The sequence below is a fragment of the Nothoprocta perdicaria genome, unplaced genomic scaffold, assembly GCF_003342845.1.
Source record: "Nothoprocta perdicaria isolate Ctin4 unplaced genomic scaffold, notPer1 scaffold_283, whole genome shotgun sequence".
In the NCBI taxonomy this organism is placed as follows: domain Eukaryota; kingdom Metazoa; phylum Chordata; class Aves; order Tinamiformes; family Tinamidae; genus Nothoprocta; species Nothoprocta perdicaria.
Genome location: NW_020455514.1, coordinates 688624 through 700639, shown reverse-complemented (window position 1 = coordinate 700639; position 12016 = coordinate 688624). Strand labels below are relative to the sequence as shown.

The 12016-nt window shown below is 68.6% G+C and overlaps 2 protein-coding genes across 2 annotated transcripts in view; one reads left to right on the top strand and one right to left on the bottom strand.

Moving 5' to 3' along the window:
- PPP1R9B (protein phosphatase 1 regulatory subunit 9B) overlaps positions 1-5143 on the top strand; it is a gene marked incomplete at its 5' end in the record, with an annotated part of 17133 nt that extends 11990 nt beyond the window's left edge. Inside the window, 9 exons of the mRNA XM_026041404.1 lie at positions 891-942; positions 2027-2184; positions 2484-2583; positions 2687-2774; positions 3000-3074; positions 3156-3312; positions 3843-3956; positions 4035-4190; positions 4988-5143. Of these exons, the coding sequence (XP_025897189.1) occupies positions 891-942; positions 2027-2184; positions 2484-2583; positions 2687-2774; positions 3000-3074; positions 3156-3312; positions 3843-3956; positions 4035-4190; positions 4988-5143 (1056 nt within the window). The remainder of the gene's footprint in view (positions 1-890; positions 943-2026; positions 2185-2483; positions 2584-2686; positions 2775-2999; positions 3075-3155; positions 3313-3842; positions 3957-4034; positions 4191-4987) is intronic.
- Positions 5144-6583: 1440 nt separating this feature from the next.
- Positions 6584-12016, bottom strand: PDK2 (pyruvate dehydrogenase kinase 2). The gene is made up of 11 exons (XM_026041368.1): positions 11893-12016; positions 10243-10384; positions 9230-9301; positions 8765-8949; positions 8446-8535; positions 8094-8171; positions 7944-8020; positions 7752-7850; positions 7531-7638; positions 6874-6987; positions 6584-6779 (listed from the first exon to the last, which is right to left on the bottom strand). Exons 1-11 carry the CDS (start codon positions 12008-12010, stop codon positions 6639-6641), a joined length of 1224 nt encoding a protein of 407 aa, XP_025897153.1. The 5' UTR covers positions 12011-12016; the 3' UTR covers positions 6584-6638.

Here is a 12016-nt window from a genome sequence, read left to right as displayed (position 1 = left end):
CCCCGATACAGCATCCCCCGCTTTACAACATCCCCCGGTAGAGCATCCCCTTCCCCCGCCCCCCGTTACTACACCCCTCCAGTACAGCATCCCCCCCGTTACTACACCCCTCCGGTACAGCATCCCCGCTGGTTACAGCCTCCCCGCCGGGTACCGCATCCTCCGGTACAGCATCCCTCCCGTAGAGCATCTCCCCCCTGCACTGTATCCCCCCCTCTACAGCATCCCCCGGCACAGCCCCCCGGTTCAGCCCCCGGGCCCCTGGCTGCACCCCCGGTAGAGCCCCCTCCCAGCCCGACAAGAGCATCTTCCCCCCCGACCCCCTCCCTGTTCCGGCCCCCCGGGTGCAGCCTCCAGCCCCGGAGCAGCCCCATCAATCGCTGGCCCCTCCCGCCGAGGCGCCCCCGCCCCGTCGAGCTGCACTGGGGGCCTGGAGGGCTCGGGGGGGGCAGCGGGTGTTTGGGGGGTGGATTTGCGGCTCTCACCCCCTCCCCAGGCTCCCCCCGCTATTACCAGCCCCTCCGGGGGGGGCTGTTTGATGCCCTCCCCCCGCCTGCTCCTACCCCACCTCCCCTCCCAAATCCTCCCCTCTTCCTGGGGGAGGGAACGGGGGTTTCTCCCCTGCCGTGTCATGGGGGGCACCTTCCCCTTCCTCTCAAGAGGGTGTTGGGAGCTGCTATGTGGGGGGGGTGTCAATTTATGGCCCTCTTTAGAGGTGCCCTCTGCTCCAGGGACAGCCCCCAGAGCTCCAAATAAGGGGGGGGCACAGGAAGATTTGGGGGAAGGGGCCTTTGCAACAGTCCTGATCCCCAATAGAAATGAGTGCTGCCCCCTGCCCTGCGCGTCCCTGTCCCCCATGGGCCCCCCCCGACTGCCCCCTCTCCCCGCAGCCCTGTCTCACCATGTCGGTCTCCAAGCTGCAGGACGTGGACGAGGTTTTTGGTGAGTCGCAGTGAGCGGTGCCCCCCTCCCACCAAAGAGACCCCCCCTTTGTGGGGGCTCAACCCCYGTCCCCCATCCCTCCAAGCCTCCCTACCTGCTGGTGACGAGGTGAGCAGGAAACTGGGGCTGCGAGGGACATGGGGACAAGGGGACACGCGCGTGGGAGCAGGGACCTGGGACACACAGAAGGACATTCAGACACAAGGGATATGTTGGGGAGGGACGTGGGGACACCTCTAGGGCACGTGGGGACACGTCTAGGGCACGCAGACGCCTGGGTGTGGGCACACGGCGGGGCACAGGGACACACACAGGGACACGGAGCCATGCACAGGGACACGCAGTGACGCGCGTCCCCTTGGGGCCACCCCAACTCCCGGGCGGCAGCACCCCGAGCCCGCGGCTGGCTCCAGCGGGGCACCGGGTGATTTGGGGACACAGGGACAAACCCCTCAGCGTGGGGCTGGGGGACATGGGGACCACCCCGGTGAGCGCCTGCGCTGGGGCAGCCTGGGACACGCACGGCCCGTGGGGACAGGGCCACGCTGTCCCCGGGGACGCCCCACGTGGACCRAGGTCCCCGCCGGCTCCTCTCCYGGCCCCGCTCGAGGCCGGGTGCCGGGCGCCTCTTTCAACACTTCTCTCTGTTCCTCTGTCCCTTGTCCACCTCCACCGGGACCCTCTTTCTCCCCGATGCTCCCCTGTCCTCTCCCCACCGGGCTCCCTTCTCCGTGCCCTGATGCTCTCACCCTGTGTCTGTGTCGCTCTGCTTCCCTCCCCTCTCCGCTGGGCCTTCCCTCCGTGTCCGTGTGTCCATCCCTCCCTCCGTGTCCGCCTCCCTCCATATCCGTGTGTTCATCCCTCCCTCCATGTCCGTGTGTCCATCCCTCCCTCTGTGTCCGCCTCCCTCCATATCTGTGTGTTCATCCCTCCCCATGCCCCGCCTCATCCATCCATCCCCACCTCCCCCTCGGTTTGTCCGCGTCCCGCTCCTCATCCTCCCGCGCATCCGTCCCCGCCGCCGTTCCCGTCCGCCTGTCCTCCTGTCTCTCTCTCTCTGCCCCGGTCTCTCTTTCACCCCCAGATTTTACCGCTGTGGTTCCAGAGACGCCGCGGCTCGACAGCAGCCTGCACAAGGCCCGTGCCCGCCTGCTAGCCAAGGGCCGGCGGCAGCGCCCGTCGCGCTCCCGCCTGCGAGACAGCGCCAGCTCCACCGAGGGCGAGGAGGGTCCCGAGCGCAGGGTGAGCGCGGGGCCYCGCCGCCACGGGGACACCGGGGGGGCATAGGGAAGGGGGGACAGGTGGGGCCGGGCGGGCCCTGGGGGGGGGGTCTCCAGGTTTGACACCCCCTCAACTCCCCCTGTGCCCCCCAGGGAGGCGAGGGCAGCGGCAGCCCCGCGGCCGGCGGCCGCTCGTCCCCACCGCCCTTCTCCGGCGGCACCGAGTTCTCCTTGGAGGGCGCGCGGCGGGCGCCGGGGGAGCCGCCGGGCCCCTCGCCGCCCCGCGGCCGCTACCGGCCCCTCACCAACGCCTCGTCCCAGGAGGGGCTGGCGGGCAGCCCCTCGCCCAAGTCCTGCCCCAGCTCCGACAGCTCGCCCGGCTTCGCCCGCCGCGACGCCCGGCCCCAGCGGCACAGCGAAGGTGGAYGCGCGCGCCGGGAGGGGGGTCCCCGAGGCCGGCAAAGCCGCCCAAGGGGGACCCAACGGTGGGCAGGGGGCAGYGGGTGATGCCCCCTCTCCTGCAGATGACAGCCGGGACATGAGTCCCCCCGAGCCGGCCAGCCCCACCGTGGGGCTGGACAAGAAAACACGCAGGAAATTCCTGGATCTGGGGTGAGTGGCAGAGGGAACATCAAGAGGAACAGAGGGAACAAGAGGGAACAAGAGGAGCAGAAGGAATGGAGAGGGACAGGAGGGAGGGATGGGGAGGTGGAGCAGCGGATGGGAGGATGGATGGACGGATGAGGGGTGCACAGGGAGGCACCAGGCGGGCGGCCCGCAGCGGGACGTGGCCCTGGGTCCAGAGCCCGCACCCCAGGGTGGCTCCCTGTGCCGCAGGGTGACCCTGCGCCGGGCGTCCTCCAGCAAGAGCAAGAAGGAGAAGGGGAGCAACCGCCTGTCCATGGGCGGCAGGTGAGGGGCGGCCGGAGCCCACCACAACCTGGGGATGGGGCGGGGGGCCGGGGCGCGACCCCCACGTGGCTCTGTCCCTAGGGACGCGGGCGAGGGCTCTGGCCGCCCCGCGGGGTCGCCCTTCCTGCCCTTCTCCTGGTTCTCGGACAGCGCCAAGGGCTCGGCCTCGCCGGGCGCCGCGTCGCCCGCCGGCTCGCCCCGCYGCGAGGCGCTCAGCCCTGCCAAGTCCGCCTCGCAGGTCAGTGCCCGACGGGCCCCCGACGGGCCCCAGAGGACAGGGGAGCTCTGGGGGGGTCAGGACGCCGCTGGGATTAGGAGCACCTATGGGACTAAGCCTAGGGAAGCAGCAGGGCTGGGTGCCTATAGGAGCGGGTGCCAGAGTCCTGTAGTTGTTGCAAGCTGCCACCCCGGCAGCTCCATCTCCAGGTGAGGAGGAACTTCACTGTGAGGGTCACAGAGCCCTGGCACAGGCTGCACGGGGAGGCTCCTGCTCTGGAGGTCTCCAAACCCACCTGGATGCCGCCCTGTGCTCTTGGTGTCCCTGCTGGAGCAGGGGGTTGGACTAGATGATCTCCAGAGGTCCCTTCCAACCTCARCCATCCTGTGATTCTATGGGTCAGGAGAGCTCTGGAGCGGGGCAGCAGAGCCCTATGGGGGTAGACAGCCATAGCGGGGAGTATCAGACCCCCCAGCTCTAGGGACAGGGGGGTCCAGGCGGGCAGGGCGCTCCGGTGCGGGGGGCTCCCCACGAACCGATTCCCTCCCCAGGAATCGACGCTGAGCGACGACTCGACGCCGCCGAGCTCCAGCCCGCGGCTGCCCGGCGGCGCGGCCCCCAAGTGCTCCTACCCCTACCACACCTTGTCGCAGTCCTCGGACGAGGTGAGCGCCGGCACCGCGCGCCCGCCGCGGCCCCGCTCTGCTCCCCGCCCGCTCATCCTGCCCCCCGCCCCGGCTCAGTTCCTGGACGAGCCCCCCGGCGCCGCGGCGGGCTGGACGTGCCAGCAGGTCGGGCAGTGGCTGGAGAGCCTCAACCTGGAGCAGTACGTGGAGGAGTTCGCAGCCCACGGCGTCGATGGCCCCCGGCTCCTGCACCTCGATGGCGCCAAGCTCAAGGTATGGGGGGGTCCCTCACCTCTGCTGGGGGGCGTCGGGTTCTAGGTACTGAGCGGGCACCAGGCAAGAGGTTCTAGGTACCCCAACAGGTTGGGTGCAAAGCAACAGGTTATAGATGACCCAAGGGGCTCCAGGTCAGCACAAGAGGTTCTAGGTACCCCAACAGGTTGGGTGCAAGGCAAGAGGTTACAGATGATGCAAGGGGCTCTGGGTCAGCACAAGAGGTTCTAGGTACCCCAACAGGTTGGGTGCAAGGCAAGAGGTTGCAGATGATCCAAGAGATTCTGGGTCAGGACAAGAGATTCTAGGTACGCCAACAGGTTGGGTGCAAGGCAAGAGGTTATAGATAATCCAAGGGGCTCTGGGTCAGGAAAAGAGGTTCTAGGTACCCCAACGGGTTGGGTGCAAGGCAAGAGGTTACAGATGATCCAATGGGCTCCGGGTCAGGACAAGAGGTTCTAGCTACCCCAAGGGGCCTGGGCACCGAGCAAGAGGTTCTAGGTGCCCCCCTGGGCAGGAGYGGTTCTAGGTACCCGGTTATGCTCCCACAGGACAGATCAATCCCGCAGGAAGCTCCGGGCAGCAGGAGGGTGGTTCCAGGTATCCCAACCCTCCCATCAACGGGGGTAGGAGGCACATGGGGGGTGGCTCTAGGTGCCCCCAAGGGCTGAAGGCGGCGGGTTCAGGCGCCCCAACAAGAGGATCCACATGAAGGGGTGCGGGGCAGCGGGAGGGAGGTGCGGGGGGGGCCGGGCAGGGCCCCCTCGTGTCCCCGCTGAGGGTCCCGCGTGGGGCAGGCGCTGGGCGTGGGCAGCGCCCAGGACCGGGCGCTGCTCAAGAGGAAGCTGAAGGAGCTGAGCGTGGCTGCCGAGCGGGAGCGCAAGGCCCAGGAGAAGGYGGAGAAGCAGCGCGAGAAGCAGAGGAAGAGAGACCAGGAGCAGCGCAGGAGCTAGCGGGGGGGCCCGGAGCGCCCCAGCACCCCCTGCAGCCCCCCGGCATGCCCGGGGGGGGCGGCCCGCTACCGGCACCCACCGACCGCAGCGAAGGGACCGCGGTGCCACCAGGCCCGGACGAGCACAGAGCGACGTGTCCCCCCCACCCCCCTCCCCGCCTGCACCCCCCCGCCACGGGCACAGACCGGGGCCTGGGCCCCTTTTCCGGATGCAAACGGCACGGCAGCCCCCCCCCAACCCCCTTCCTGCACCCCACAAGGCCCGGGGGTCCCTGACACCCCCATGGTGGCATCGGCCAAGGGCAGCGCGTGGCCTGGCCCCCCCCAGTGCCCCCCCCAGTGCCCGTCACCCGAGGCGGGGCGCATGGAGCGAATGCTGATCCCCCCCCTCCCCAATTCCCTAAATAAACCCGGCCCACGGTGCCAGGGGGGGCACCCAGGAAATAAAAGGTAACGAGGGACAGTGCAGAGCAGCGTAATGGAGTGCGCCCCATGGGGAAATGGGGGGCTCCTCCGTGGGGAGATGGGGGGGCTCCTCCGTGCCAGGCTAGGGGCACCAGGAACACGGGGACAGGGTCCAGCACGTGGCCACGGCCCGGCTCTCYGTCGCCAGGGCGGGCAGCCTGTGCCACCAGTGTCCCCCATGWGCCACCAAGTGCCACCAGTGTCCCCACGCGCCACCGTGTGACGGTGCCCAGGCTGGGGGGGACGCTGCAGCCTCTTCCCAAGCCTGGGTGACCCTCGCGGCACAGAGCAGCAGTGACTGGCATGGGACCCCGGGGATCCCAGCGCCCCGGGATGGGACATTCCCCCCAGGAGCCACCTCCCCATTCGGGGACCAGGACGGCGCGTGGGGGGTCTTGGGGCCCCAAAAAGGCACAGGAGGAGCTCAGTCAACATCCACTTTAGTGACAGCACTGGGAGGGGACGGGGGGGCGCGATGCCCGGGCAGGTCCCATCGTGCTGCGGGGAGCCTGGCCGCGGCCCCCCCGGTAAGTGCAGCTCATAGTGCAAGAGGGGGACGAGCAGGGGGCTGGGGGGGACTGGGGGGCGCTGTCCTTGTCCCCTCGCCCCAGCGGGGCCGCCGGGGCAGGGAGGTGCTGTGGGCAATGCTGGGAAGGGCCAGCGCCTGCCCCCCACCCCTGGGTGCCCAGGGGTCACCCCCCGCCATGGGGGTCTTGGCGGGGGGGCAGGAGGGCGTCCCGGGGGAACCAGGCGCACCCATAGGGCACCTGCCACGTACCAAAGTGCCACCAAAGCTGGGGGGGCTGAGGGACCCCCGCCAGGCTCCCCCCCAGCACCCCGCGYTCCACACACAGCCCGGCGAGCCCCAAAAAAGCCACCCGAGATGCAGCCAAACCCGGGCTACTAAAACCATGCCCGCCTAAAACACACAGCCCACGGTCGGGGGGTGCATGGGGGGGGTACATGCGGCACCCCCCCAGCCCACCCCCTGGCGCGGGGGCGGCTCCAGCGCCCCGGGGGCAAAGCKCAGCCTAGGGCACGCGGTAGGTGGACGTGTTCTTGGGCTCCGTGCTGGGCACGCACCAGTCGCCCGCCTCCTGGCTCGCCTGGTAGTGCCGCCACGCCGACTTGTTGTAGACGGGCAGCCGCTCCACCGAGTCCGTGGACAGCGCCTGGGCAAGGGGGGGATGGCAGATGGTTGGGGAGGGKCCCGCGGCCCCCCGAGGGGTCCCGTGGGCAGAGGGAAGGGGATGGGGCAAGAGGCACCTTCAGGTAGATGACGGCGTCGGTGCCGAAGCCCTCCATGGAGTAGAGCTGCAGGTCGCCCTGGAAATACTTGGCGTAGAGGCGGGAGATGGGCAAGCCGTAGCCGAAGCCAGCCTGCCGGGGCGGGGGGCACAAGGACCTTAGGGGTCTCTCAGGTCTGTGCCCGGCCCCCGCRGATGTACCCACCATGTCCCCGGATGCCACCACGTCGGCCCAAGCAGCCCCAGGAGACAACGCRGCGCCTCCAGGCATCCCCTCCATGCCACTGTGCCATTCCCAAGGACATTGTGAGACCCCCCAAACATCTCTGTGGCACCCCTTGGCGTTGGCATGCCACCTCCGGGGGTCCTAATGTCACCACGCCACCTCCGGGGGTCCCAATGTCACCATGCCACCACCATGACACCCAGGGGGTCCTAATGTCACCATGCCACCTCCAAGGGTCCTAATGTCACCATGCCACCACCATGACACCCAGGGGGTCCTAATGTCACCACGCTATCTCCAGGGGGTCCTGATGCCACCATGCCACCTGCAGGGGTCCTAATGTCACCGTGCCACCTGCCACCACCCCCAGGCCAAGCCCCAGCACCCCTAGGTGCCCCTGGTTCCCCCCCAGCAGCCCCCCGTAGGCCGTGGGGACCCTCCGGCACCTACCAGGGGGGCGCCCCCCGTGCCCGGCTGCGGGGTGGGYGCAGTGGAGTACAGGTAGCTGAAGAGCCGGTCGATTTTGCGCAGGGGGACACCCATGCCCCGGTCRCTCATCTGAAAGAGGCCGGAGGGCAGCAGAGCTCCACAAAAGCGGGGGGCTCCTGGGCCCCTCCAGAGCTCCCCCCCGCCTCAACACACCGCGGCACCCCGCGGGGGTCCCCACGCACCTTGATGGAGAGGTCTTCCTGGCCCAGGGCCACCATCACCTTGATGGCCGGCAGCCGCGGGCTGCTCTCGTGGCTCTCCACCGTGGCTCGCATGGCGTTCTGGGGGGGCCCCGGGCGGTCATCAGGGGGTCCCCATGTTCCCCCCGCCGGCCACATTGTGCCACCCTCGGGCAGCGCCGCGCAGGGGCTCACCTTGAACAGCTCGAAGAGCATGTGGTAGAGGTGCGAGGGCACGTAGACGATGCTGATGGGCTGCTCGGGGTGGTTGGCTGCGCGGGGCAGAGCGGCCGTCAGCGYCCCGGGGAGCCCCCCGAGCCCCCCGGCACCGCGGCCGGGCCTCACCGTTCACCTCCTCGATCTGCAGCTCCGGCGAGGCCATGTAGTACTTGTCACACAGCAGCTTGGCCATGTTGTAGGCGTCTGCGGGGGGGAAAGCAGAGGGGTCAACCGGCCCCCTCCCCAGCACGGAGGTGGATTTGGGGCCCTCCTTGCCCGCAGACCCCCAGATTTCCTGCCCTTCTGGAGACCCACGGAATTCCYGGCTTCCTCCGGAGCAACCTCAAGCCCCAAGGGAGCTCAGGATGGGCTGAGACCCGCCCAACTCATGACACCGGCCGCTCCCAACCGGGAAGACCCAAAGGAAAAGATTAAGGACCCCCTCCCATAGCGGGGACTCCCGTGGCGCCCCGCACACCTCTCACGACGTCGGCCACGCCGCAGTGCGGGTCGATGCTGCCGATGTGCTTGGGGTGCGCRGGGTTGGTGCTGCCGTCGAAGAGCAGAGCTGCGGGGAGAGACGCGGGGAGACCCCAGCTCTGCAGCCCCCCCCCCACCATTGGGCTTCACCATCCCCTCCCCACGGGGACACGGGGGACAAGGGCGGGAGCATCTCGGGATGTCCGGGCAAGGCGGATGCTCGAGGGGCGCCCAGGGGCTGCAGGGACCCCGGGGGCGGCGGGGAGGCCCCTGGGGACACCCCTGGGTGCGGGGGATTTGGGGGATGCGGGGCTCACTGTGCTGGTTGAGGAGCATGCGGATGGAGATGCGGCTCAGGTAGAAGCGGTCCAGGAAGTACTGGATGTTCTGGTTGGACACGGGGTCGTCCCCGTAGGCCTCCTTGTACTCGATGACGCCCTGCGCCATGGTGGGCACCACGTCGTTGTGCCGGTTGCGGATGGTGACCAGCGCGTCCGTGAACCTGCCCAGCAAGGGGAGCTGAGGGGGCAAGCCCGGGCACCCAGTCCGGGCAGGAGCCCGGAATCCAGGCCGGGTTTCCCCATGGGCTGGAACAGGGAAAACCCGGGACGGATTCCGCTGGATGCTCGGGGACCCCCTTTGCCCACCCAAAGGGGCAGGCTGGCTCCGAACCGCGGTGCAACACGCCAGGACATGGGGACAAGGGCAGCGCTCACCGGGGCCAGCCCRCGAGGAGGTGCCACCCCAGGGACGTCGCCAGGACGCTGCCTCCCCCAACTTACTGTCCCAGGGTGGCCTGGTCCTCGGGGTCCCTGTCGAGGAATTCCATGATGTCCAGCAGGCTCTGGACGTACCTGCGGAAGGAGCCGGTCACCCCCTGCCCGGGACCCCCTGCCCAAGACACAGGGCACCCCRGGCACCGCAGGGCGCAGGGTGCCCCCCAAGGCGCTGCCCCATGCAGGGAGAGGGGGCTCGGCACCCCACAAACTGCAGCACCCCACCCTGAGCTTGCAGGACCCCCCAAGGTCACCCCAGTGCCTCCCCCAGCAAGGACACAGGGATGGGAGCAGCCGGGGGGCACAGCCCCACTGATGGGTCTAGGGGCGGCTCAAGGGGGGGACATTTGGGGACCCCCCCCAAGCGCTGCCAGCCCCGAGGGGCTCCGGGAGGGGGGGGTCTGTCCGTGTCCCGCCTGGCAGCGGCTGCAAACGCTGCTGCACAAACAACTCGTCACGTGGCCGCACTGGGATAAGGTTCAAGCTGCCGCCAGCTGGCAGGGGACACAGCCCTTAAAGGGACATCCGGAGCCCGGACCCCCCCCCACGGGGCTGGGGACACCCTGTCCAGCTCCTGGTGTCACAGTGAGACACCCGCCCTGTGGCACTGTCCCAGCCTGGTCCTTCYCCATGGCCCCCCGCCCCAGGAGGTCCAAATGCTCCTGGATGTCCCGGGAGGAGACTCAGCAGCCGCGGTGGCACCGGGACCCATGCAGGTGACAGCGGTGGCACCTGCCGTAGCAGCAGTGGCACCTGCAGTGACAGCAGGACCCACGCAGGTGACAGCGGTGGCACCTGCGGAGGTGGCACCAGCAATGGCAGCTGGGTCCCCACAGGTGGCCGTGGCAGGACCCATAGTGGCAGTGGCGCGTCTCTCCAAGTTGGTGGATCTACAGTGGCACCTATGGGTGCCAGCGCTGGGCCCCCCAGGAGCAGTGACGATGATGATGATGATGACGGAAGGTGGGCAGGTAGCACCGGCGGGCGCTGCGGGGGGGACGGCACCCATGGGCGCTCACCAGCTCTGCACCAGCTGCACGGAGGGGGTGCGCAGCACGCGGTCGGGCAGCAGGTTGATCTCCTTCATGATGTTGGAGAGGCGGACGGGCAGCTCCTGGCGCAGGAAGGCGAAGGACGTCTTCTCACAGGCGTTGCTGGAGCCTGCGGGGACATGCGTGTGTCACACTGCGTGGCCACGGGGACAGCGGAGGGTCCGTGGGGTGACGTGGGGACAGCTCGGTCCACGGGGACCACGGAGGGTTCGCAGGGTGACGTGGGGACAGCTCGGTCCACGGGGACCACGGAGGGTTCGCAGGGTGACGTGGGGACAGCTCGGTCCATGGGGACAGCAGAGGGTCCGTGGGGTGACGTGGGGACAGCTCGGTCCACGGGGACCACGGAGGGTTCGCAGGGTGACGTGGGGACAGCTCGGTCCCGGTGCCAGCGGGTGCGAGCAGGAACGGGGGGCACGGGGAGGGCAGGTCCCTGTGCTCAGCTAAGCAGGGACCCAGGGCAGGGGACAGTGGGGGACACAGCAGAGCCCCCAAGGTGCAGCCCAATCAGCCCCATTGAGCCCAAACTGGGAGAAGAGGCTGGAAGTGCCCGGGCACCCTCAGTGCGGGGGGCACCAGGCAGYGGGACCCCCCGTTCCCGCCCGGAGCCGGGAGCCGCAGCCCCCGTGCCCGGGCACAGCTGCGGGTGACAGCGCCCGGGGGACGCGGGTAAATATAGCGGTGACCTTAGAGCAGCCGGCAGGAGCGGGGGCCGCGCGGGAAGCAGCTGCAGACCCCGGCGAGGGGCGGCCAGAGCCCCACGGATCTCCTGCCTCCTCCGGGTATTTACCCGGGGTATTTCCTGGCGGGCATCACCAGGGCTGGGGAGAAACCCTGGGCTGGGTATTTACCCACCTGTAAGGGATGTCTCTCCTGGACAGCGCAGTCAGGAGGGGAATACTCACCCGGGTGAGTATGGCAGAGGCTGTGCACAGGGGTATTTACCYGGCAGGGGTGCAAGGGGCCAGGAGATGCCATGGCTTCAGCAGAGAGGTTTCCAGGCGGTGGGTATTCACCCAACCGGGTGTAATTACCCGGGTTGTAATTACCCAGGGGGTATTTACCCGGGTAAGCATCAGCGGGGGGCACCCATGCCTCGCACAGAGGTGCTCGCTCAGGACAACCACAGGGCAGGTATTTACCCAGGGTGGTATTTACCCAGCTGAAGGCATTTCCCCAGCAGAAGTACCTCCCCGCAGGCAGCTATAAGGGGGTAAAATCTTTCCACAAGCGGGTGTCTATSTAGAGACAACTGGGGGAAAAAAAATCTGTTTCCGAGGCAAACCCGGTTATTTATAGGGAGTCTCTCCCCAAGGGCAGCGCCGAATAACCAGCCCCTCAACCTGGGTATTTATGAGCGTGGTGAGCGGGGGTTGACCGSGTATTTACCGGGTGGGGATGTGGCGTGGCGGTACCTGCTCAAAGCAGCCGCAGCCCCGGGTATTTACCGAGGATGGGGTGTTACTCACCCGGGGGCGGGTGTTTTCCAGCCGGGAAGGGGGGGAATGTCTCCTTGCGGGGGGCGGGGCCCAGGAGCGCGGCCGAGCGCACCGCGGGGAGGAGGCGAAGGCAGGGGGGTATTTACCCGGGGGGAGGTGGTGGGAAGCGGGTATTTACCGAAGTCCAGGAACTGCTTCATGGAGAGCGGCGAGGGCGAGAACTTGCTGAAGTGCTCGATGTAGGTGGGCACGCCGGCCAGCGCCGCCCGCTTCGCCAGGCACCGCAGCAGCCGCATGGCCCC